Below are 27,262 nucleotides of genomic sequence, written 5' to 3'. Positions count from 1 at the left end.
CCCTGTGAACTCTGCAGAGAAATATGAATTTTACTTTTGTGTTAGTATATAATCAATACTACTGCTAATTTTCAGAAAACCTTATAAATAAATATTCACCTTCAATCAGCTTTTGAACACACAAGATTTCCATAATCCTTTTTATAGCCTCTTACATTTTTTTCTATTTTCCCCCAACCTTGAATATCCATTTAATTTTATTTATATAATTTTTTCATTTTGAAAGAACCTTTAAATAACCTCTAAACTAGACAAAATTATTTTTTCTCAACAAACACACATTTTAATTTTCTCATCAAAAACAATCTTGCTTTTCTTGTATACTTTACATATAGAATTATTTATTTTATTGTATTTATTTTTTTTAAGACAGTCTCATTCTGTCACCCAGGCTGAAGTGCAGTGGCACAATCTTGGCTCACTGCAACCTCCACCTCCCAGGTTCAAGCCATTCTCCTGCCTCAGTCTCCCTAGTAGCTGTGGTTACAGGTGTGTGTCACAATGTCTGGCTAATTTTTGCATTTTTAGTAGAGAAGGGGTTTCACTGTGTTGGCCAGGCTGGTCTCCAACTCCTGACCTCAAGTGATCCTCCCAGCTTGGCCTCCCAAAGTGCTAGGATTACAGGCATGAGACATCGTGACCAGCCAAATTATTTACTTTAGTAGTTATAATTACATATATTAACTTAAATTTTAACTCTTAGTAATTCTAACTTCCAGTGTAAAACCTAGGAAGTAAATGATTTTGAAGTGTTTTATATCAGTATCTGCAGATAAAAACCATTTCATAATTGTGTAGAAAGATGTTTCCTCAATTATTTTTAATAGATCTAAATATATTTACATTTTCAATATCATATAAAAATAAGATGCTAAAGCATAAATTTCTGTTAATAATTAATACTTCAATATTTTAACTTCTTAGAAATGACTCAGATATTTAATGAGTAATTATTTCTGAACTTATTCTTATTTTTTATTTTATTTTTTGAGATAGATCTTGCTTTGTCACCCAGATTGGAGTACGGTGGCATGATCTTGGCTCACTGCAATTTTTGCCTCCCATGCTCAATTCATTCTCCCACCTCAGCCTCCCGAGTAGCTGAGACTACAGGCAAACACCACCATGCTTAGCTAATTTTTATATATTTTGTAGAGCTGCATCTCACTGTGTTGCCTAGGCTGGTCTCAAATTCCTGGGCTCAAGTGATGCTCCCACCTCAGTCTCCCAAAGTGCTTGGATTATAGGAATGAGCCATTGCTCCTTTCCCTATTTCTGAATTTAACACGGCTTTAAGATTTTAAGTTTCTGAAAATAATTTTGAAAAAATAACATAGGTATTCTCCCTAATGTCCTGAGTGGCACCTAGGATGGCTAGGAAGGCCAGGGCCCATCTGGGACCCTAATTTACACACCAGGTGTAGAGTCAAGGACTGAGGACAGAGCTATGAAAAGGATGTCTGGAGGATCCAACCCCTCTCAGCATGGCCAGCAGGCAAAGCTGGAGGAGGAAGGGCAGGGCCATATTGGGCTTGGCTGTGCCCTGCTGCTGGTGGCCCAGGTACAGTGGACATACACGTCTCCAGGCCTCACCATGACCACCTCTCCAGGCCTCAGAATTCAGAGGCTCAAAATCAAAGACATAAGCTCACAGTAAGATGTGTGAAAGGCTTCAGGGGAACCCAGTAGCCAGCCTTTTCAGTGTCAGCTTACAGACAATCAAGCACATATCAAAATTTGACAGAAGCAGCAATTTTGTGACCCTAAAACATATAGCAAAAACAGCATAAACCTTTCTGACCAGTAGACCCAGAAAAAAAAGTCTGAATTATATTTAGTATTGACAATTCTGAAGACATTCCTATTTTATTTTGCCAACAATGTAAAAACTTGCTTAATTTGACAAATATTATATAAGATCAGAAAGAAATATCTGATACACATAACACTTACAGACATATAGACAGACACGGACAAGGGCAAAAGTTAAAATTTTCAGAAAAATTTTTCATTTGCTAGTTTCCAAATAGTTTTTTTCCCCCCAATTCAGACTATCAATATTCCAATTACCTGTTTCATTGTTCTAAGCAATTGTTAGCTAGAAAACCCTAAAATTTCACTTCTAAAAGGATGACTTTTAGGTAAAACAAGGTAGAAATTTTATCTCTCAAATGCATACAGCTGAGACTTTAGACCTAAATATTGTACCATCTTTTGCCTAAATCAAGGAGGGAGGATGTGGATAAATGCCCAGTTAAGACAGGATGGATAGGAAAAGGTACTTTGGAGGAATCTTGTTACATAAATGTAAGTCAATGATAAGAGTCTCTAGTAACTTAGTCTTTCCTCTCTTCCTGCTGCACAGAGGCAGACACCCTTAAAAATGGAGGTTTCCTTTATAGATGTAAATTTCCTTTACAAATATGTTTCAAAATAGCCAGCTAAATGCCAGAAAGGTGAATTTGGAGACCAATTTAGTTCAATAGGTGGTCTTTTTAAGTTAGCCACTATTTTTTAGCTAAAATTACTGAGTTCAGGTTGGAGCCCATTAATTAATAAGGCCAGGAAATAATTCTCTATGTGTGGACTCAGCATGGATAGCTCTGAAAAAGAAAAAAGCCTACTTTACTTGAGGGCCTACCATTCATGAACACTTTATATAATTCTCTTTTTATCTTTGGGGCAGGATAGTAACTAAGCCAAAAGATTAGAAGATTCAATTTTTCTTATCAATTAGTTGCTTAAGCTTTTTGTTTGCCTTTTGAAAGGCTTTTAAAAGAGGCAATAGAAATATTAACACTTTTAAGAAGGTTCTGCACATCAATAGGTGTCCCTGGATATGCCTAATTTGGGAGCCTTCATTTTTAAATGCACTTCTTAAAGTGTGGTGTTGGTGTTGTTTATTTGGAACATTCCACCATAATTTTAAATTATCTTTATAAGATTTTGCCATTTTTGTAAGTATTTGCAGCTTGTGGGACCTAATAATTATACATGTAGAGGTATGGGGTAGACAAAAGTGGAGCACTCAGTTCATCAGAAATTAAGGATTCCATTTTTATATTGAAAATTGGTTTTGGCTCTCACATCTTGATCAACTAAGCTGAAGATTTTTCCCTACCTCATGCATTAGAAAAAGAAACAAAAGGGATAGGACACAAAATCCTGGTGAATTTCTGAAAGCCAGAGTTCACACCTTCTGCAGTATTGCCATTTACTGCCAGTTTGTCTAACCAGTCAGTCATCTAAGAATTCTAACTGGATATAATCCAATTAGTTATTAAGTCTAACACAGTCCAGTGTCTGTCATGACTTCTGAACCCAGTTAAGATAAAAAATGTGCCCATACAAATTCAGATAGTCAAAACACAAACGCATGGATCTCCATAATCTGAGAGACAACTTACCCATGATCCCCAGTTGATTCGAGAGAGCAACAGATACAATGGAGCTGGTGTACCTTGCTTAATCACTCAGTGCTCCTGGGGGTTGCTGGAAGCTCTACTTCAAATCCCACTTCTGAGGCCATCTGTTAAAAGAAAACCTGTAGAAAAATTAAATTTTAAACCCAGTTAAAGAACAATTCAAGAGTCAGGCAGCCCTCAGAACAAGAATATGTTCAGAGCGACTCAGGCTGTCACATGGTCAGATGACATTTATGGACAGGAAAAGAAAAGTGATGTACAGAAGATTTCCATCTTGGTACAGAAGATGGGAATGAGATACAGAAACAGTGTTGGAACATGTTTTGAACAATTGGCCACCTGTGATTGGCTGAAACACTGTGATTGGTAGAAGAGTAGTTTCTAGTCTGCTTAGAAATTTTTAAGTCAAACTTAAAATATATAAGGAGGTAGCCCTAGGCTCAATTTAATTTGACAGTATGATTTTATTTATATTAGTGTTTACAGTTGAGAATGCCAAGGCCCTAGAAGGACTTGATACTTTGTGGAAAGGTCAGAATTACAACCCAAACCTCAATCATCTGGGCTAGTAAGTTTTTTACTGAGGCATCATTCACATTGCACCTAAGTGTAATTAAAAGATCAAGGATTAAGGAGAATAAAAATACTCGAATGGAGGTGGGATAAATGAAGGATCCAATAAATTTGTTTTATTATAGCTATGTTTATATGCTGATCACCCTAGTATGTAAAAGAAAACCAAAGGACTGAATGAAATGTATTCTTCATTTGAAACCCCTACTCCCTTTTTTGAGCATTTTTATGGAGTAAAAGGTATGTACTGTGCCTTAGTTTTTGGACTTTTTTTTTTTTTGATACCGAGTCTCACTCTTCTCTCACTCTTCTTGCCCAGGCTAGAATGCAATGGTGCCATCTCGGCTCACTGCAACCTCGGCTGCCTCTTGGGTTCAAGCAATTCTCCTGCCTCAGCCTCCCAAATAGCTGGGATTACAGACACGTGCAACCACGCCTGGCTAATTTTTGTATTTTTAGTAGAGATGGGGTTTCACCATGTTGACCAGGCTGGTCTCCATCTTCTGACCTCGTGATCCACCCGCCTTGGCCTCTCAAAGTGCTGGGATTACATGTGTGAGCCACCGCGCCTGGTCAGTTTTTGGGCTCTTATTGGTGAAATTCTCAGTTAGTAACTAGGCAAATTTTTTTTTTTCTTAAGAAACTTTCTCTTTTGATCGGGTTTATATGAGGGCAGGTGAATGTTTTTAAAATGACCTTTCTTTTGTCTTGGATCTCTGGCTTTTAGGAAGCAGAATGGCATGTTGAAAAACAAGGTATTTTTAGAAACTGCATCTTTCATTCACTCTTGTGGCCTGGGGCAAGTTATTCTGAGTCTCATTTTTCTTATTTGTAAAATGGTGAGATTTTATTAACTTAAGGGGTACCATGAGAAAACATGCTTGACAATGTGCTTAATTTTAACACATTGTTATTTAATTGTTTATTCAGTTGCAGGTTAGAGTTTGAAACTGAAAGAGATGTTAAAGTTTATCTCACCCAATTCCTTCAATTTATATATGAAAATATTATATATGAGCAAAGGGTCAAGCTAAGACAAATTTAGTCTGCTCATATTGCATTGATAATTATATACCTGGCTAAGTATTTCATTTTCTAAACAATACTTCTTTAAAAGACTATATAAATAAATAAATAAATAAAAATAAATATATACATATGCATTTAACAAAAGTAAAATTATAGACTATGCATTTCTAGCAAAACAATTTTAGACATGGTGAACATGTACAATAAAGCTTTATATTTCTGCCAGATTCTATCAGAAGTGTGTTGGGAAAATTTATGCAAGTATTGAAATTAAATCCTAAATTACTTACAAAATTAATTATTATATATTAAGTATCATATTGTCCAAATATAAGGTTATTTGGAGTGAAAAAGACCACAATTTTCTAATAAGTGAAACTTTAAAATTACAGAAAAGCCTTTGTTCTAGGAAATATAACTTTGTTAATATAACAATAATAACAATGCATCATAATTACATATAAGCAAGCAAAAAATGAAAATCTTTCTTTTTCTATTTTAGCCTTGGGAGAATGAATTGGTTTTATAGATGAAGTGATACAGCTGCTCCCCAGCAGCTACTCAACATATATTTATATAACTTGCCCACAGATGTGAAACCTCTCGGAGCCTGCTTTTCAAAAAGATACTAAGCTCAAAGTGTTTACAACATACTTTTTGACCCTGACCCTGTCACTTTCCTCTCTCCTTAAACCACTATGAGGGGTTTGTAAAAAACCTTAAAAATACCAGTGTCAGCTTTTTCAAAATTTTTCATATTTTTTTTCAGTGACAGCTTTTGTGTCTTGGGACTGCAGGGGTGACTCTGTGCACTGTTAGTGCTGAGATTCCTGAGCTCCCCAGCACCAGCCTGTGCCTCACGGCCCAGCTCCCTGCTGGGCATATCCTGTCATGTCAAGGATTATAACTAGATTGTGAAAGTTAGGTTATTTTGTTTTGAATGCATTTCCTTAGATTTTCTTAAGCTATAAAATGGTTTGGATATGATGTTTGTTTTACACATATAAAATACAGTCACAAAATAGCACTTTATGAATTCAAGTACTTTTTTGAAGTGAAGTAAATATTGATGCAATTATTAATTGCATTATTAATTTTTTCCTTTTTCATAAGGAAAAAGCAGAGAATACAATTCTTCAGATGCTTATGCCTTCAGACAAAAAGATTAGAAATCCTAAAAAATAGAAATCATAAAAAGTAAACTTTTTAGTTAAAATAGGTTTTGCAAAATTATTTAGGAATAAATAATATAAAATTCCCAAAGTAAAAAATAAACATAAAAATCTTGAGTAATTAGACAAGATTTTAATTTACTTAATGATATTTTCTGTATCACATATAAAAGGAGATAGAGAATATCTGGCCTATCAGCACAACACTGGGCTTTTAAATTGTGAGTTATTCAGGTGAGTGTGGAAGTGACAAAATTTTCGTCATTATAAAAGTCTTCTATGCTCATTAAAAAATTGAGCTATTCAAATATACTCTCTCGACATCCAAATATCATTGTTTGAATAATCTGTTATTTGGCTTTTTGTTTATTAATTATCAACAGGACTCAACAAGAGATGAAGGCAATGAGACTGAAGCCAACAGCATGAACACATTAAGAAGGACAAGGAAGAAAGTCACTAAACCACATATTTGTTCAACTGAAGTGGGAGAAACGGATATGTCCAATTCAAATGGTATCTAACTACTCTGAGCCCTCAAAAATGGTGTGGTCAGTGGCAATCTCCATTTGGTCTTTCTTTTCATAAAACATCTTCATTTCTTTTTTGGGAGAAGCAAAAGGACAAATAAAAGTTATTCCTACATAAGTGTCATAAAAGATGGCAAATATAAGCTTACAACGTAAATATATAAAAGTAACCAATCAAAATATTTACAATGTAAAGAGGGTTAGAATTAGGATGACAGTAGTAGAAAAAAAAAGAACAAACAGAGGAATGTATGAGTAGGAGGAGAGACAGTTTTCTGCTCTGAAAATGAATAGAAAAATCATTACAGAGGATTTGAGGGGCCATAAGAAAGGTATGGAAGGTGTCTTCATAACACATTTTGGAACTCCAACTAGATTTCAACAGATGTGAGACACTGCTAAAACTAGAAGTTAATTTGGGCAACAGGCTCAATCCTAGGAATCACTGTGTCCTAAGGCAGGACAGTAGGAATTCCCAGCATATGGTTACAATAAAAAGCAGTCAGATTTTAGTAGATTTTATTATTTATTTATTTATTTTTAATTAATTAATTTATTTTTTTGAGACAAGAGTCTCACTCTGTCACCCAGGCTGGAGTGCAGTGGCATGATCTTGGCTCACTGCAATCTCTGCCTCCTGGGCTCAAGTGATCCTCCTGCCTCAGCCTCCTGAGTAGCTGGGTTTACAGGGCATGCCACCATGCCAGGCTAATTTTTTATATTTCTAGTAGAGATGGGGTTTCACCATGTTAGCTGGTCTGGTCTCAAACTCCTGACCTCAAATGATCCACCTGCCTCAGCCTCCCAAAGTGCTGGGATTACAGGCTACAGACATGAGCCACCTCACCTGGCCTGTTTTTAAATTCTCTATAAACAATGCACTTTCTTGGCCAGTGACTAGGGTAGACCACTCCCATTGCCCCTCATTTAATATGTCACTGCTAGAAAGATACTATTTTCTCAAGTATTCCTCTCCATATTATATTAAGAGACAGTTGAAAACAGTGGAAACATATTTTAACATTTTTCCTTATTACTACAGAGAGGATCGGAAACCAAATGGTGTGCCACAAATTAGGGAACACAAGCAAACCTGTCATAGGACCTGGCTCTGCTGAGTCTCATCTGTCATATGATGACAAGGACTCTCAGGATGAGACAACAGTGATAAAACCTTTGCCCCCCAGAACAACAACCAATGTTCCTGGAGGTGAATTTAACCCAAACTCTGGTAAGGATTTACTGGTAAGGATTCTGGAACAAACTGGTATGTGGTTCTAGCCACTAACCCTAAGTTTGTATTTGAATTAGAGAGAATGTAATGTTGGTTGAGGAATACTAGCCCGGGAGTCAGAACACTTACAAAGATTTTTATACCTATCTTTTATAAAATACTTTGTAGTTTTCTTTACCCTTTAGGCTGTTCATCTGGAAAATAGAGGGGTTGCAATGGAAGATGTCTTGCCTTTTCTAAAAGTAAAATCCTATTATTCTAAGTTTCTGGCTTATTAATAGTGATGTAACTATTTTGGTACATGAGTGTATTGGTTAAAACTCACTTGAATTAAAATGCTGGAAATTAGTTACAAAAGCAAATCTAAAAGCCAGGCACAGTGGCTTACACCTGTAATCCCAGCACTTTGGGAGGCTGAGGAGGGGAGATCACTTGAGGCCTGGAATTTGAGACCAGCCTGGGCAACATAGGCAGACCCCGTTTCTACACAATAAAAAAATTAGCTGGTGTGGTGGCAGATGCCTGTGGTCCTAGCTACTTAGGGGAATGAGGTGGGAGGATCACTTGAGCCCAGGAGGTTGAGGTGAGTTGTGATTGTGCTACTGCATTCCAGCCAGGGTAACAGAGAGAGACCCTACCCCCCTACCCCACTCTGAAAAAAGGAAATCTATAATGACAGGGTTAAACATACAAGATTTGGAAAGATGAGAATATACCAGAGTGGGACGTTAGAGGGATAGTGTCTACCACATTACCCTCATTTCTGACACCAATTACAAGTTTTGGAATCCCCCAAGTTAACCTTAGTTTTGGTAATTTGCTGGAAGGACTTACTGAACTCACTGAAAGCTGTTATATTCAAGGTTATGGTTTATTACACTAAAAGGATACAGATTAAAAATCAGCCATGGGCAGTTCAGGCAAGTTCTAAGCACAGAATGTTCACTTGTCCTTTCTTAGTGGAGTCATGGACAGACAGCACTATTCTCTTGGCAATAACGTGAGGAATATTGCCAACCAAGGAAGCTCACTTGAGTCTTGGTGTCCAGAGTCTTTACTGGGGCTTCATGGTTAACTGGGCATTTGGCTGACCTCACTCTCCAGCCGCTTTGGGGATCAAGCAGTTACTGCATGACTTGAAGTCACCACTATAAATAACATTGTTAGAGTGTCTGGTGTGGCCTAGAACCCCTTGGTAAACAAAGACACTCTTGTCAGGCAAGACATTCTAAATGCTTGGAGATTATCTCCCAGGGACCAAGGGCGAAGACCAGAGCTCTCTTTGGGCAAGGTTAAATCCTTTAGTACACATAGGGCCTAAGGAAGAGCTAGAGCCTGGAAAGTAAACACAAACTTATTATCTTTTTAAAAATACAAGTGTACTATCTCACAGTTTTGTATGTTAGAAGTCTAGGTTGGCTCATCTGGTTTCCTTGTTTCAGGTTTTCCAAGGCTGAAGTCAAGGTATTGCCATCTGGTTTCTTATCTAGAGATTCCAGGCAACAGTACATTTACAAGTTCATTCAGATTGTTGAGAGAATCCAGTTCTTTGTGACTGTAGAAGTGAGGTTCTTGTGTCCTGGCTGGCTGTCAGCTGGGGTGGCCCTTATCTCCCAGAATCCTCTCTGTGGTTTTATATCTCAGAGATAGCAATGCCTCAAATCCTTCTCATATTTAGAGCTTTTCTGAATTCCCCTTCTTCCACATCCCTTTTCTGCCTTCAGCTGGAGAAAGCCATCTAATTTCAAGGGCTTAGATGGATAATCCAAGATAATATCCCTATTTTAAGGTCCATAACCTTAATTACATTTGCAAAGTCCCTTTTGCCATGCAATTTAACATATTCACATATTCCAGAGATTAGGTATGGAAGAAATTTTCGAGGGGTTATTCTGCCTACTGATACCGAAAGGAGGCAGGGAAATACTGCATAGAAGAGGGCAGTTCCCTGGCAAAGGCTCCACCCTCAAGCCTGGAAACCCATGGCCCTGAATAGGAACAGACATTTCTGTTTTTGTTCCAAAATGTTGCCTTTTCCAAGACCACTCTGGCCCACCATGTCCCTATCCTATGCCCATATAAACCCCAAGCTCCACTGACAGAGCAGGAGAACAGAATGGCAGAGAGGGAAGGAGCATCTGAAGGTGGGGAGGAGTTCAGCTGGGGACGGTCGGAGAGGAGATCCGTCGCGGGACAGCCGAACTCCAGGGGAAAGTCATATTCCCACTCCATCCCATTTCCTGCTCCCCAACCATCCCACTGAGAGCCACCTCCATCACTCAATAAAATCCCCACATTCACCATCCTTCTAGTCCATGTGACCTGATTCTTCCTGGACTCCGGACAAGGAGCCAGGTACCTAGAGAATAGGGTGTAAAAGGCCGTTACCCGGACTCTCCACTGAGCTGGTTAACAGCCGTCCGTGGATGGCAAAACTAAAAGAGCATGGTAACACCCCTAAACCCTGCTGTAGGGCCGCAACCTGAAAGCGCTCACCTTGGCTCACCTGCATGTTCCCCCTCCCATAAGTGGTTTGAGTGCAGTGGCCGAGTAAATGAGTCATGTCCCTGTTGCATGCTCCGCGAGGAGGTCAGGGAACTCTCCCATCTCACTACCACACCGTCTCTCATAACTGAATTTCTCTCTACTTTGGCTTTATGAATTTCTCCGAAGTGAAGAGCATGAGCACTAACAACCTCTGAACATCAGGCGGCTGTTGATACAAATACCCACAGGGGCCAGACAGTTAATACAAAAGATGGGCTGGTGTAAGAACATAGGGAGTGGTTCTGGTCATGAGAAAACTGGAGCAGAGAGCAACAGACTATGGCCCAAAGGCTAAATTCAGCTTGCTGGTCAGTTTTTCTAAGTAATGTTTACAAATTGTTTATAGCTGCTTTTGTGCTAAAATGACATTGTGCTAAATGAGTAGCTGCAACGAATACCATATGGCCTACACGGTTGCAAATATTTACTATCTGGTCCTTTACAGAAAATGCTTGCCACCCCGTGAAGTAGAGGTTGCCTGCCTATCTAGACTACCTCAGAGTTCCAACCAGTTGTTGCTATGGAGAAATACCTACCCATGGTTGCCAGATCTAGTTTCAAAATAAATTTGAACTCAAGATTTTTACATAAAATTTTCTAATAGTGAAGTGCTGTCCACTATTTCAAAAAAGTTTCTAAACACTGGGAAGACTAATCAGATAACATCTGCTGGCCACATTGACTCCTCCACAGTTTGTGGTCATTGTTTTATATATTCTAGTTTTAGCTACAAAAGAGAGAGGGATTTACCATTTCTTTGTCTTAAGCCAGAAATCTGGAGAAAGATCTTGTATCATGAGCTCTCTTTGCACTGTCAATTGTGACTTACAGCATGGGTACCATTACTAACTCAACTTCTTTAGCTCAGAAGCTCCCTTTTTGGCCCAGAGTGTATTAAGTTCTCTATAGGCCTTCAGTACTAAAAATTTAAACCACAAACCAATACATATACATAATTTAAAAATAAACTCCCAAAATAAGTGTAAGGAATTTTGATATGGTGTTTCTTCTTTGGAGTAACTTCTCTAAGTTTTTCCAAAACTAATACTTTTTTTTTTTCAAAGAAAAGCCCCCTTTCCCTCCCACTTTTTATTGTATTGCTTTTTTTCCCTGCTTTGTACCTGGTTATTCTGCCACCTGGGCTTTCCAACAATGTCTGCGCTAATATGATGTGGCCAGAAGGTAGCACAAACAGGGTGGCTCTCACCATAGCCACAATGATGAAAGATGGCTGGACCTTGAAAGAGCATGGTACATTATGCTAGGTGTGCAATAAGCTGAATGTATTCCAGAGTTTTCTCTCAAGTGCACTTTTCCCTTTCTTTGAATTGGTATTTCTGAAAGCCCAAACATCTCTTCAATCTCCCTTTTATAAGTGACCATGGCTTGTTCTCTATATATAACTGATATATGTCCTCATTGTCACTGAACACAAACAAAATTTCTCCAAGGCCTCCTAGTTGCTATAGAGCTTTAAGGTTTTTTTTTTTTTTTTAAATATTTTCTTATTTTTTCCCTAAACATTCACAGCATTAAAACATCTTCTACAAAAACACATTGATTTAATTTATTAATCCTCTGAGGGAATAGAAAAGAAGAAAAATCTCCTAGGAACCACACTGTAGGAAAAACAAATGAGCTCCTGAACTGGCAATTATCTGCCTGCTATTCATCATGTGCAACTGGGAAAGGCTGACCAAAAGGTTTAATTGTAAATAACAAGTATGATTTATTGAAGAAAATAAATTCAGACAATGATGCAGCAAGATCAGTTGATGCCTTGAAAATGAAATGGGATTGGATAGGGTTCTCATATTTGGTGAAAGAATTGAACTTTTAAATGAAAAATCGATGCTTAGGATATGTACTAAAATATATGATGACAACTTTTACTTATTAATTAGACAAAGTCAAATCACACAGGATGTATTCATTCATTCACTCACTCACTTATTTAAAAAATATTTGTTGAGTGACTATGAGATGCCTATACTGCTACAAGTACCAAGAAAACAGCAGCAGGTAAAACTAAGCCCTGGCTCTCAAGGAGCTGATAGGCAATGGAGAATGACAGGAACATGTGAGTATACAGTGTGGCAGGTGCCAATAAGGACACTGAAGAAAATAGAAACAGAATGATACACTGTTATGTGTTGAATGGTGTTCCTCCAAAATTGTTAAAATGAAATCCTAACCTTCAGTACCTGATAGTGTGGCTGAATTTGGAGATACGTTCTTTAAAGAGGTAATTAAGGTTAACTTAGGTCAGTAGGGTGGCCCCTAATCCATTATGATTCATGTCCTCATATGAAGAAGAGTTTAGGCCACAGACATGCACAGAGAAAAGAACATGTGAAGGTGCTTGAAGAAGATGGCTGTATAGAAGCCAAGGGGAGAGAGAGTTTAGAAGAAACAATCCTGCTGACACCTTTGGTTTCGGACCTCTAGCCTTCAGAACTATGAGAAAATAAATTTCTATGTAAGCCGCCTGTCTGGGGCATTTGTCATAGTAGCTTTAGTAAACTACCCTACTCACTGTCCAGTCACAGGGCAACTTGGAGACTTCAAAATTAATCAAGGGTTAGAGCTGTCCATGTTGTGATCAAGTTTCATACAATTAATACTTCAGGTGATTATGGTTTTTTTTTTTCCAGCCCTTTCACTGTGTGAATTTATCCCACCCTTGTATTTGATGGCATGTTTATTATCTATACTCGCCCCACATCATAATATAAAGTTCTATGAGGGTAGGGCTCTTTCTGGCTGATTCCTAGGTACACGTTCAGTATGAATAGTATGTGATAATGAAAAATATCTATGTTGAGTGAATGAATATTATTATTATTTATTTATTTATTTATTTATTTTTTTTGAGATGGAGTCTCACTCTGTCACCCAGGCTGGAGTACAATGGCACCATCTCAGCTCACTGCAACTTCCACCTCCCAGGCTCAAGAGATTCTCCTGCCTCAGCCTCCTGAGTAGCTGGGATTACAGGTGAATGCCACCATGCCTGGCTAGTTTTTTAAAAAACATTTTGTAGAGACGGGGTTTCACCATGTAGGTCAGGCTGGTCTTGAACTCCTGACCTCGTGATCCACCTGCCTCGGCATCCCAAAGTGAAGAGATTACAGGCTTGAGCCACTGCACCCAGCCAAATATTCTTATTTTAAAATAATATGTATTCATTGTGGAAAGTTTAGGAGACACAGATAAAGCAAAAAACTAGTAAGACTACCTGTTATCCTATTACTAGTGAACCAATAAAATTACCCTTTCTCCTTTTATAGGAGATGTCTTCTTTATAGCCTATGTATAATTGCTTATTATGTTTAGAATACTCATTATCTAAAAATTTCCATATTATTATTATTATTTGTTAAGACAGTCCCTCTTTGTGGCATAGGCTGGAGTGCAGTGGCGCGATCTTTGCTCACTGCAACCTCCACCTCCCAGGCTCAAGCGATTCTTGTGTTTCAGCCTCCTTAGTAGCTGGGACTACGGGCGCATGACACCACACCCAGCAAATTTTTGTATTTTTAATAGAGATGGGGTTTTGCTATGTTGCCCAGGCTGGTCTTGAACTGGCCCAGGCTGGTCTTGAACTCCTGGCCCCAAGTGATCTGCCCACCTCACTCCTGCTGGTATTACAGGAGTGAGCCACCACGCCTGACCCAAATTTCCATATTTTAAAATGCCTTTACATTTTGTTTTAAGGAGCATTCTTCATCTTGGGCTGAACACCCAATATTTCAGTGTAGGTTGGGAATACAGCAAGGTTAATTTAGCATGAAATACTTTAATTGCTGCAGTTTAATTGTTTGTTTTAAATGGAAGGTAGTTATAAAGCCTCCGGAGTTTCAGAGTAGCCAAATGTATCAGTGATAGCACATTATCACTAATATATTTGCATATGTGGAACCAGTAATTTGTTTTTCCCATGCTTCATACTTAAAATCTACTTAATCTATGTTTCTAAACTGTCAATGTTTATGCTTAGTTTTAAAGCCTAATTAAATCTTGCAAAAGAATACTCAGGTATCACTTTAAAATTACAGCTGCTCAACATCAATGATGTGAGAGATTGATGGGTGTTTTGATGCAGACTTGATCATGATAACATTTACTTGGGCTAGAGTAATTGTACTCACTTTATGCATTTAAGTAGCACTTACATGGTGCTTACTGTCTGCCAGTAACTGTTAATAACTTGTTAATCCTCATAACAAGCCTATGAAGTAGGTCATATGTTATTGATGAGAAAGTCAAGTCATAAAGAGGATAAGATTGTTGCTAGGGCAAAGGTAGGATTGGAAGGGAGGTAGATGGACTTCAGTGTTTTGTGCTAACCCAAACTACACTCTGCTGCCTCTCCTAAAAGTTCTGACAGCAACTAACATTTATAATGTGTACTATTTGCCTGACCATTCTATGTGCTCTAGACATATTAATTTAATTTGTGGTAATAAGCCACCCAGCATGAATCAAAAGTCTGCATTCTAGTTTCAATTCTGCAGTGGACTGATGGTGTGGTTTGGAGTAACTCATTGTACCACTTTGGGACTCAAGCTAACGAGTTGGTTAGATTAGATGATTTATCTCCAAAGTTCTCTTCTAGCTCTACAGTTAGAATTTTCAAACTATCTTAAAAGTCTTGAAAAGAATGTTTTTTATGTTTCTAATTTTAAATTGAGTATGCAGTCCAGATTTTTCATCTCCTACACTCTCATTCTTAAAAAAAACCCACACTTTTGTTTGCTTATTTAAGCAAGTTTTAAATTTGACAGAAATATGTACATTTCTTAGAGTTAGATGCCATTAAAAAGATATAAAGCCCTTTGGGCAAAAAACTCCCAGAATGAGACAAAACCCCTCAAAATAAAACCAAATTCACTTTTAATCATATAGAAATTTAAATTTAGAAATTAACAGTTAGTTCAAGAAGCCCAAATATGTTTAATAATAGTCACCTACAGACAGGCTTTTATGGTCCCTTTTTTGCTGTGAACTTATGCAAATATGTTCTAATTTCCATAAGCAAAGGGATTTTCAGTAAGTATCTACATATGATATCGCTATATCCTTATGCAAATAATGTCAATTTTGACCTCGTCCTAACTGATAAATGATCTCTCAGGTTGTTTAGACACAATGTTCTTGGGAAGACGGTAAAGGCAGAATAAGAAAGGTAAGATATCCAACTCTAAGCCAGTGACATGATGAATATATAATGTTTTTGTTAATAATATTGACTAATTCACTAGTCTCCAGTCTCCTTTTGCTTCTCAGTCCATCATGATCTCGTGAGTTAGAACCTATTTTTTTATTTTGCAGATTGCATGAGGGACAGCAGTCAAATTTTGACCCCACCTCAACTCTCTTCTAGAATGAAACACATTAGACAAGCCATGGCCAAAAATCGCCTCCAGTTTGTACGATTTGAAACAACAGACCTCCACGGCGTGTCCAGGTCTAAGACTATCCCTGCACACTTTTTTCAAGTGAGTTTTACACACAGTTGTGACTAAATGTAATTTCATGACCATTAGCAAGCAAACAGTTCTTATTACTCTTTCTTATTTTCTTGTAATCTTATACAGCAATTCAAGCTGAAAATCAATAACTTATTTTGTTTCTTCCCTTGTTCCTCCCAAACACATTATTGCTCCCCAAGGAGCTAAACACGTACTCTCAGCTCTCAAACAGCAATTTCTTTACCCAATAGAAATACAAAACTAATTGAGGCTGGTAATTTTAGTCCTGCCTTGAATAATTTTGCTCTACAGAATTATTTTTTCTCCCTTACTGCAATTATGAAGATTATATTTTATTTGACATGAGAAAATTGCAACAGAAGACCCAAAAGCAAACATAAAAAGGAAAAAATGATTAAATAGAAAATATTTGCTAGATAAAAAATGTATTCCTTTCAGCTCCAAATTCTGATAAGAAAATATTCCATTGTTGTTGGATGACTTAATGAATATTATTAAATTCCCAAAAATGATGATATCAAGAAATATTGTTTTTGTTGTTTTGAGAGTTCCTTAATTTTTTGTATCAGTTTTTGTCATGTGTTTATTTTGATGACTGAGTTGTTGTGTTAACTAAATATCAAATTTCTTAGCAAGGGACATCAGGTCAGTACTATTTAAGAAAGTGTGAAAGTTAAGCATCCTCTAGGTTTAACTGTTTAAAAATATTACACTTTTATCACATTAACATCAGATTCTAATTTTTAAATTTGCTTCATGTTGGGGAAAACTGGACATCTTCAAAAACTCTTTTTAAATAATTCTAACAGATTCAAACTTCTTTCTTAAGGAATTATTTGGACCTGCTTGCAGATATTGTTTCCTCGTCATTCAGGCAAGAATACATGTTGCTTAATTTCTATAAAAAATGAGGATTTTCTTGTGGACAAGCCCAGAATATAATTGAAATGAGTCTCTTTCAATCATAAGGAAAAGTAACTGGCACTTTAAGTACTTGCCAGAGACCTCAATGTAAAAGTGTTTGCTATTCAGTTTTTGTCAAATTTTAATCATTTATTTACTAATGGCACCTAAAAGTCCATATATAGGACATTACTCTAGTTTCTCCATGGAATCCTTTTACAAAAATAAAACAGTATGCTGCTTATACTTGCTAAGGATTGATATAATTGACATAAAGAGAAAAATTCTGCATACTTTTTTTTATCCAACTGCTACTGAAAATATTTTTCATTATTTTGTTCAATATCCCACATACAAAAAACACTTTTTTTCCTTGAGTTTAGCTAGAGAAAAAGTTTGTTTCTCATGAGAATTTTAATGTAACTCATTATACACCTTCTCAATGGCTATATTTATTCTTAGTCCCAGTTTCCTAATAACTAACTTCCCTATTTCATTACCTAGTTATTATTATTTTGTTCTCATTTAATGATCATAGAGTATCTATATTTTTTTAAGAAGCCACTTTAAATTTATTTTTGAAACTTGTGAAGGTATAAATAATGAGTATTAGCACAATGAATATTTGTAATTTAAGAGAAAATAATTTATTTTGGAAAATTTGCTGTGAATAAACATTAAAAATAGGTTTAAGAGGCCGGGCGCAGTGGCTCATGCCTGTAATCCCAGCACTTTGGGACGCTGAGGCCGACGGATCACCTGAGGTCAGGAATTTGGGACCAGCCTGGCCAACATGGTGAAACCCCATCTCTACTAAAAATACAAAAATTAGCTGGGCCTGGTGGCAGGGGCCTGTAATCCAGCTACTTGGGAGGCTGAGGCAGGAGAATCGCTTGAACCCGGAAGGCGGAGGTTGCAGTGAGCCGAGATCGCGCCATTGCACTCCAGCCTGGGCAAAAAGAGTGAAACTCCATCTCAAAAAATAAAAAATAAAAAAAAGATTCATCTGTGCAAAGTAACCTAAATATCGTGTGTGTGTGTGTGTACCTTATTCCATCTCAAAAAAAAAAAAGATTCATTTGTGCAAAGTAACCTAAACATTGCATGTGTGTGTGGTGTTTTAAGGTTTAAATCTTACAACCAACTTATATTATCTCTGTTCTATCAAAAGGGTTGATTTTTATTTAAATTATATGCAAATAATGTAGGCTTTTTCTATATTTGATCTAGACAAATTATGATATATTGCTACAGGACTTGTAACTAATTCTTGTTTTATTTCAAAAGATGACCTTTACTATGGTCCAAGTTTCATTTGTGATAAGGATTTAAGTTATTCTGCAAAAATTTTATTGGGTCCATAGTGATCTATATTGAAGATGAAGTTGTTCCAGTGCTTTATATCTATAAACACTACTTAAGACAATATATTATCATGAATATATTAACATATATTCATATATTTCCTATAACTAATAGAGAGTAGTTTGCATTCTCTATGTCCAAGAAAAGAATAAAGCAAATTACAGTGCCAGAAAAGAGCGTTCAAAAAAATACGAACTAAATAATCTAAAGAATAAAGTGTGACTTTTTACTATGGTATGAGTTCATATAGGACTATTGGAGTGAAATGGCAACCAGCTGTTGTCTACTACTCACAGCCAAGTGAATACAAACACAGATTTAAATTGCAGGAACTCATAGAAGTCTCATGAATAATATATATTATTTCTCATTTTAGATATGTAAAGAACTAATATACGGAATTTCAAACTAAAAAACTGACAAGCAGGGAAATGACATTATTGCTTATAGTGAAAATATGAATTAAAGGATTCCATGCTATAATATTCTAATATCCCACAGTATGCGTGTGTGTGTGTGTGCGTGTGTGTATAAAGTTTACATGTACAGGTCCATGAGTGAGTTGGAAAATTAGGCAGGCACCAAATGGTGTTTGGCTCACTCAACTTTATTATTGGTTAAAGTGGAGTTGGATCAGTTCAGTCAAATAGCATTCGAAAATATGTGTAGAGATGGTTGAAAGTGGAGGCAGTGGTTCATGGGCAAATGCCGAAGAGTGAACCAGTAAATTACTTTGGCTAATACCAGCCCCTCTTTGATAGCCATGCTTCTTGGGGTCTGGAGGTAGCATAAGAAATAGTCTGGCTTCCTTCCACCATGTAAGGATACACAAGAAGAAGCCATATACGAACCAGAAAGCAGCCCTCACCAGACACCAAATCTGCTGTTGCCTTTATCTCGCACTTCTCAGTCTCCAGAACTAAAGAGGAATAAGTTTCTGTTGTTTATAAGGGGAAAAAAAGAGAAAGAAAGAGAAAGAAAGGAAAGGAAATTGTCTGGCTTGCAGATTGTTAGAGTGTTTTATTAACCTCATGATCTTCACTGACTTCATGGGAACCAACCTTTTATACTCAGTGATTTTTCTCCATCTATTAACGTAACATTCAACCTTGTTGATATTTCTAATACATAATTTTCAGAAATTGTTTTATGTGTCTGTTCAACTTAATAACCTTATTGCTTCCCTGTTGCCTGGCACAGAGCAAAAGTTAAATAAATGACCAAATTCACTGAACCCTAGAGATAGATGGCTAGAAAGTACCTTAGCAGTCATCTAGACTAACACTTGTTTTACTGATGTGGAAGCTGAGGCACATAATCCAATGACTTGCCGAAATTCACAGAAGCAATTAACGAAAGAGCTAGGATGAGAAGGCAGATCTGTTGACACCCAGTTCATGCTGACTTGAAGGCTACAACATTTTGGAAGCTATAACTTTGGAGTTATAGGTCCACATTCATGGACAAGGGTTCTGGGACTCTGAGACAGTGAGGTTTTTAATTCTTAAATGGGTTGTAAAAGTGAATAAAGAGAGGAATGCAGCTGTCAGCATCCTGGCTCCCCTGGTGTTAGGACAAATGTGCTGTGTGCCACAGTACTGACCATAGTCTGCAATTTGAGAAGGATTGAGAATTGTTTACTGTAGACTTTTGAGGGTCAGTTAACTCAGGATTACAATAAAATAAGCAAAAATAAAGCCTTATCTGAAGAATTAACAACTGTACTATAAAATAAAAAGTGCTTCAGGAAGCACTTTTGATGATGATAATTTCAAATAATTCCATAAGGCTTTACCTTTGTTTTTTGCTGTAACGGATTTTCTTTATCATTATACCTTTCATTTATAACTGCTATTTTCAGATCTAAGAGCATATAAGGCCTTCAAGGCTTAAAACAATGCATTGTTTATAAAGTTGCCTTTGGGGGTTTTATTTTAAAATGTTTAACATTTATCTGATATCAAGTTAGTGTTAACCAACAAATGTTAAACATATATATATATATATTTTATATATATATATATATTTTTTTTTCATTAGCAAGCCTTTTTCCACCCCCCCCACCCGACCCTTTTGTTTGTTTTCAAAACCTAATTTCTTCATTTTTTTCCTTCTTTAGGAGAAAGTGAGCCATGGTGTTTGCATGCCCCGAGGTTATCTTGAAGTGATACCAAATCCTAAGGACAATGAAATGAATCACATAAGAGCCACATGCTTTAATAGCGACATAGTCCTAATGCCAGAGTTATCAACCTTTAGAGTTTTGCCATGGGCTGACAGAACTGCAAGAGTGATATGTGATACCTTCACTGTGACTGGTGAGCCTCTTTTGACTTCCCCAAGGTACATTGCAAAGAGGCAGCTGAGCCAGCTGCAGGCCTCTGGCTTTTCCCTGCTTTCTGCTTTCATCTATGATTTTTGCATTTTTGGTGTGCCCGAAATTTTAAATTCAAAGATTATATCTTTTCCTGCTTCAGCATTTTTAAATAACCATGATCAGCCCTTCATGCAGGAACTTGTTGATGGCTTGTATCACACTGGAGCCAATGTCGAGAGTTTTTCCTCCTCTACCAGGCCTGGTCAGATGGAAATCTCTTTCCTGCCTGAATTTGGCATTAGCTCAGCTGATAATGCATTTACCCTCAGAACAGGTGTCAAAGAAGTGGCAAGGAAATATAACTACATTGCCAGCTTCTTCATTGAGACTGGATTTTGTGATTCAGGGATTTTGTCTCATAGTCTCTGGGATGTCGATAGGAAGAAAAACATGTTCTGCAGCACTTCTGGAACTAAGCAGCTCACGATCACTGGGAAAAAATGGTTGGCAGGACTCTTGAAGCACTCTGCTGCGCTCAGCTGCCTGATGGCGCCTTCTGTTAGCTGCCGAAAGCGTTATTCCAAGGACAGGAAAGACCTGAAGAAGAGTGTGCCTACAACATGGGGATACAATGACAACAGCTGTATATTTAATATCAAATGTCATGGAGAGAAAGGCACCCGGATAGAAAATAAACTAGGCTCAGCAACAGCAAACCCTTACTTGGTGCTGGCTGCAACTGTTGCTGCTGGCTTAGATGGACTTCATAGCAGTAATGAGGTCTTGGCTGGTCCAGATGAGAGCACAGACTTTTACCAAGTAGAACCTTCTGAGATCCCTTTAAAACTAGAAGATGCCCTTGTGGCACTGGAAGAAGATCAATGCCTGAGACAGGCTCTAGGAGAAACCTTTATTCGATATTTTGTTGCCATGAAGAAATATGAGTTGGAGAATGAAGAAATAGCTGCAGAGAGAAATAAATTCTTAGAGTATTTTATTTAGAATAGAGCTCACAACTACTCCTTTAGACATGTAATTGTTACTTAAAGCTAATCTACCAAAACAAAAAGACTGAACTTTTGTAATTAACAACAGCAACAATAACAAGATTACGAATGATTTTGACTTTTTTTTTTGTCCATGGAATATTTGACAGATGAAGTAGGACTGCTGAGAAGATTCTGATAACAGAAACAAACAACAAAGTTGTGGTGAAGCTATAATATTCAAACTTACCAGATCTTGTCAGTTAGTCATTTCCTATGTGTATGTTGACCTGGATAAGAATATCCAATTTTGGGCGGCAATAAATATATTTGCACATTAAGAAAAAAAAGACTTAAGCATTAGAAAGCAAAATTTAAATGACTAAAAAAGAAAAAAAAGAAAAGGAGAAAAAATTTTAATGGTACACATAGGTTATGATTTCCAGGGAGACAAATATACTAATATAGTCTCGCTAATCAAATAATATTGTGAATCCAGGTTGTATGCACCATTATGGTCTTTCTAAACAAGTTAAATAAACTTTTGCCAAAATATAATGACAGGTAGGCAGTTTTCCCCTAAGTCTCTTCTCTTTTCACCCTTCTCCACTAGCTCCTGAAAAGCTTATGAACTTCAAGGTTATAATGTCCTCAAGAAACAAATCCCTAAGGAATAGAATTGGAGCTGGGAACAACGAGGTCAGATTTTAAAAGTAGTTAAAGCCTTTCTTTTAACAATGCCTCATATAGAAGTTCAATACACAAAGTATAGATAGAAAGATGTTTGTGTGTGAGGGTAGGTGGGCTCTGTCTACTCTGCTTCATTCTTTGAAACTAGATGTTCCTCTGAAACCTCTAGTGCTCTGTGGAGTGTGAGAACAACTGCCTGGCTAGCCAGGGCTATGTTTGGAGTTTAAGTTTGTTATTCAAATTACTGAATCTGCTGCTCACAGAGGTTGGTACCTCCCCAGAGAATATTACGTGTTCCAGGCCTTTGTTTGAATGAGATAATATTGTAACTATCACAAAAGTTTAGCTTCTTTTGGGAAGAAGTCCAAAATCCACTTACTAGCAAATGAAACATTATTCTACTGCTTAGGATCAAACAGCAGATTTTATGTTCAATTAAAACTGACTGTGGTCTCAATTTAGATAGCAAACACACAAGCAGAGGATTAGAATTTGGCTCAGATCCTCTTATTAAAATTCATATTACTCAGTAGCTTAAACAGTGAAAGTCAGTCTATCCTTCACTAATTACTCCCTTCTTTTTTCCTTTGAGCAGGAGAAGTGTGTTTGGATACATAAGAAGAAAGTTCCCAGCACTTTGGGAGGCCAAGGCAGGAGGATTGCTTGAGGCCAGGAGTTTGAGTCCAGCCTGGACCACATAGTGAGACCCCTGTTTCTACAAAAAAAAAAAAAAAAAGTGCCTCGCATGGTGGCACATGCCTGTAGTCCCAGCTATGTGGGAGGCTGAGAAGGGAGGATCGCTTGAGCCTGGGAGTTTCAGGCTGCAGTGAGCCATAATCACACCACTGCACTCCAGCTTGGGTGACAGAGTGAGACACTGTCTTAAAAAAAAGAAAAGAATAAAATTCATGGATGCATATGGGGTAGAGAGAAAGATAGTGTAGGGTAGGTGAGGGAAGGAAGGGAACCTGTCCTGAAACCTCCAGAATGAAATCCCACACATTACATCATGGGAGGGATAAGGAAGACTCTCATGCCAATTTTCTAGCTGTCTGCTAGAAAATTCCCCTCTGTTCATTTTCCCCTCTGTTCTCAGTAATAAAACCTCAATATGTTCTTTGAAAGCAATGAAAAATGAAATGATATTTCTGAGCCTTCATTAAGGTTGGATGTGGTCATGTTATTAGGTTAAGTGCAAAGAGGTGAAAGCAGAAGTGTTGCATATAAGTTCTTTAGGACATTTTCTTTTCTTTTCTTGTATTTTTTTTTTTCCGAGATGGAGTCTCGCTTTGTCACCCAGGCTGAAGTGCAATGGGGGGGGGGGGGGGGGGTCTTGGCTCACTGCAACCTCTGCCTCCTGGGTTCAAGCAATTCTCCTGCCTCAGCCTCCCAAGTAGCTGGGATCCCAGGTGCCTGCTACCATGCCTGGCCTTTTAGTAGAGATGGGGTTTCACCATATTGGCCAGTCTGGTCTTGAACTCCTGAACTCAGGTGATCAGCCTGCCTTGGCCTCCCAAAGTGCTAGGATTACAGGCATGAGCCACCATGCCCTATCACACTTTAGAACACTTTTTTAAATGACGGATGCTGTGTGCTCTGCCCTTTCTTTCTCTTGCTGCCTTCACCCTTCCTGCTGAGTGGCCTACAGATAATGTGGCTAGGATAATGTCCTTGGGAAGGGAGGTTTGCTCCACAGGGTACAGTAATAAGGTGGAATCTCTGCTTTGTAGAGCAGTTTGACTTGCCTACATCCAGATGTTTACCTGAGAGAGAACCAAACTTCTATCTTCTTTAAGCCACAATGATTTTGATTCTTTGTTAGTTGCAATGAAATTTATTTTCTCTTTTCCATGTGTGTGTTGTATGTGTGTTTGTGTGTGTGTGTGTGCATATGAGTGGGGAATTTGAGGGATTGGGGGATGAAAGAATAAAGGTATAAGAACCAGTGAAAGATGACTTCCTCAATATTCCCACTTCTAGAGAGGATAATCTGAGTTAATCAAAGGGATCCACACATGCAAAAAATGGGATTGGCTCTAACCCATCCCTATAAAGTGGCATATCCCTTTATAGTCCACGGGCCTTAATGAAACATGTCTAATGCATTGACTTCATTTTACCATAATGAGTAAAGATGCTGTAAAAAGTCTGATAATCACAGTGTTTGAAGCCGTTTTTTCCCCTTTCGCATTATTAGCATAACTTAAAAACACAGTACTCAGGATGCCATGTGAAGGAATTATATAACTAGGAATATTATCTTCAGTATTAAGTGTACAGTAGTGAGTCAAAGAAAATATTCAGCCATAGATTACAAATCAGTTGATAACGTAAGTTGGTGTGGCAGTCTCCACCAAGATTTCAGTTAGGTGTGTGCTGATGTATATTCTTGTTCTTTAAGGCAACCCAAAAAGAGGCATTGGCCAGCAGAGTTCAGGGCCAAAGACAAATTGGGGTAGGCACATGTAAAAATCAGTTATCTATTTTTCTATTTCTTTCATCTGTTCATAGGCTTTCTATTGTTGAAGGGACTTTCTGCTGATGCTTCTACCTTCTTGGTCTGGGTTAAGAGGGTAAGACATTCATTCAGCAGCACTTATTGAGCACCATTTGTGTGCTAAGCCTTCAGCTGGGAGCCATCATACTAGGGGAGACCAAAACAAAGATGAGCAGACGATGAAAGAGTTGTGGATCTGTGTATCTTAAGCAGAACATAAATAATTTTTTTTGTAGACCTAATGCTGAAAAAAACTATTTGGAAAGCTTCTTTATGGCTCGAAAAGGGTGCTTTATAAATAGCTTTACAAAAATTGCTTTCTTATTTTCATTTACTATAATTGTTCTAATCAAAGCTTAGGGGAAAAATGTGATTACTGAATTTAAAGTTGGTAATTAAATGAGTATACATAAGAAATGTAAATTAAAAGTGATAATATTTTAAGACTAGAAATTAAAACATTAGTATTGTAACAAGTTTCTATTTTCAAGGACATTCTATAATCTAAAATTTCATTTTACAGTGTGTGAATAACAACAACGCTTGAAATGATTATTTGAAGGCAATGAAAGATCAAAAAACTTTAATCTGAATAAAAATTGAAAGCATACAGTGAAGTCTGAGCTTATCAGTAAAACAGAACAGTCTATTGACATATCTCCAGTCACCTGTTTGACAAAATACGCTTACCAATATGTTTATGATATAGGTATGACTGGACAATACCTTTAACCTTGGGTTTTCTATGACAGGGGTAAGAATTTGTGTCTTTAAACATTGCCTATGTGCACAGTGCCTTCCCTGTTAAAGCTCTTCTCATGCTGCCTATAATTAGGGGTTTACATGATACTTCCTAATTGCTAATTAGGATGTGAATTCTCAGAATAAAAGGTACAGATCTTACTTACATTTGCATTAATACTTCTTGTTCCTTGCATATGTTCTGGAATTCAATTAATGTTTAATCAATCAATGCATATGTTATTAGCATAGTACAATACTATGCTTGTCCAGTATAAAACACACAAATTCACCTACCCAGAGAGAGGGAGGAATAGAGACAGTGGAGAAGTCCAACAGTTTGTGTTTTTTTATTGATCCTGCAATTTCTGTCATTAGAACTTCTTCAGGTTTTCTGCTTCTAGAAACTCCTGAGTAAACACCATTTGATTAGCTTGATGGGGATCAAAAGAACAACAACAATAAAAACAAAAACAAAAAAGAGCAAGGTGAAGTTATCATGCTTTTTAGCCATGTGGAACCTTTCAATAGCTCTCTTAGATTTGTGGAATCCCTCTTCTTTGGGCTCTTTTCTCAGAAAGTAGAAGTCAGAACCTCACCTTCCCAATTTCTCTTGCTGCCATTGAGAGGTGACAGCGTGCTGGCAGTCCTCACAGCCCTCGCTTGCTCTCGGCGCCTCCTCTGCCTGGGCTCCCACTTTGGCGGCACTTGAGGAGCCCTTCAGCCCGCCGCTGCACTGTGGGAGTCCCTTTCCGGGCTGGCCAAGGCCGGAGCCGGCTCCCTCAGCTTGCTGGGAGGTGTGGAGGGAGAGGCGCGGGCGGGAACCCGGGCTGCGCGCGGTGTTTGCGGGCCAGCGCGAGTTCCGGGTGGGAGTGGGCTCAGAGGACCCTGCACTCGGAGCGACCGAGCGGCCGGGGTAGTGAGGGGCTTAGCACCTGGGCCAGCAGTTGCTGTGCTCAATTTCTTGCCTGGCCTTAGCTGCCTTGCCTCGGGGCAGGGCTCCGGATCTGCAGCCCACCATGCCCGAGCCTCCCCCTACTCCGTGGGCTCCTGTGCGGCCCCAGCCTCCCAGACGAGGGCCGCCCCCTGCTCCAAGGCGCCCAGTCCCAAGGGCTGAGGAGTGCCCGCTGGCGGCACAGGACTGGCAGGCAGCTCCACCTGCAGCCCCTGGTGCGGGATCCGCTGGGTGAAACCAGCTGGGCTCCTGAGTCTGGTGGGGACGTGGAGAACCTTTATATCTAGCTAAGGGATTGTAAATACACGAATCGGCACTTTGTATCTAGCTCAAGGTTTGTAAACACAGCAATCAGCACCCTGTGTCTAGCTCAGGGTTTGTGAATACACCAATCGACACTCTGGATCTAGTTACTCTGGTGGGGACTTGGAGAACCTTTGTGTGGACACTCTGTATCTAGCTAATCTGGTAGGGAGGTGGAGAACCTTTGTGTCTAGCTCAGGGATTGTAAATACACCAATTGGCACTCTGTATCTAGCTCAAGGTTTGTAAACACACCAATCAGCACCCTGTGTCTAGCTCAGGGTTTGTGAATGCACCAATTGGCACTCTGTATCTAGCTAATCTGGTGGGGAGGTGGAGAACCTTTGTGTCTAGCTCAGGGATTATAAACGCACCAGTCAGCGCTCTGTCAAAACAGACCACTGGGCTCTACCAATCATTAAGATGTGGGTGGGGCCAGATAAGAGAATAAAAGCAGGTTGCCTGAGGCAGCACTGGCAACCCGCTGGGGTCCCCCTCCA

At 38.2% G+C, this 27,262-nt stretch overlaps 1 protein-coding gene across 2 annotated transcripts in view; it reads left to right on the top strand.

The window, feature by feature from the left end:
• LGSN (lengsin, lens protein with glutamine synthetase domain) overlaps positions 1-25,670 on the top strand; it is a 43,959-nt gene extending 18,289 nt beyond the window's left edge. Inside the window, exons 2-5 of one of the 2 annotated variants that reach the window (XM_057302531.2) lie at positions 6,583-6,715; positions 15,845-16,011; positions 20,393-20,591; positions 21,013-25,670. In XM_057302531.2, coding sequence (XP_057158514.1) covers positions 6,583-6,715; positions 15,845-16,011; positions 20,393-20,591; positions 21,013-21,110 — 597 coding nt within the window. In that variant the 3' untranslated portion in view covers positions 21,111-25,670. Of the gene's footprint in view, positions 1-6,582; positions 6,716-15,844; positions 16,012-20,392 lie in introns of both variants that reach the window. The other variant, XM_057302530.2, reaches the window with a different exon arrangement.
• The last annotated feature ends 1,592 nt before the right edge of the window (positions 25,671-27,262 follow it).

This window comes from Pan paniscus, chromosome 5 (genome assembly GCF_029289425.2).
Source record: "Pan paniscus chromosome 5, NHGRI_mPanPan1-v2.0_pri, whole genome shotgun sequence".
NCBI lineage: Eukaryota > Metazoa > Chordata > Mammalia > Primates > Hominidae > Pan > Pan paniscus.
Note: the sequence above shows the minus strand (reverse complement) of the source record. Positions and strands in the feature narration are given on the sequence as shown.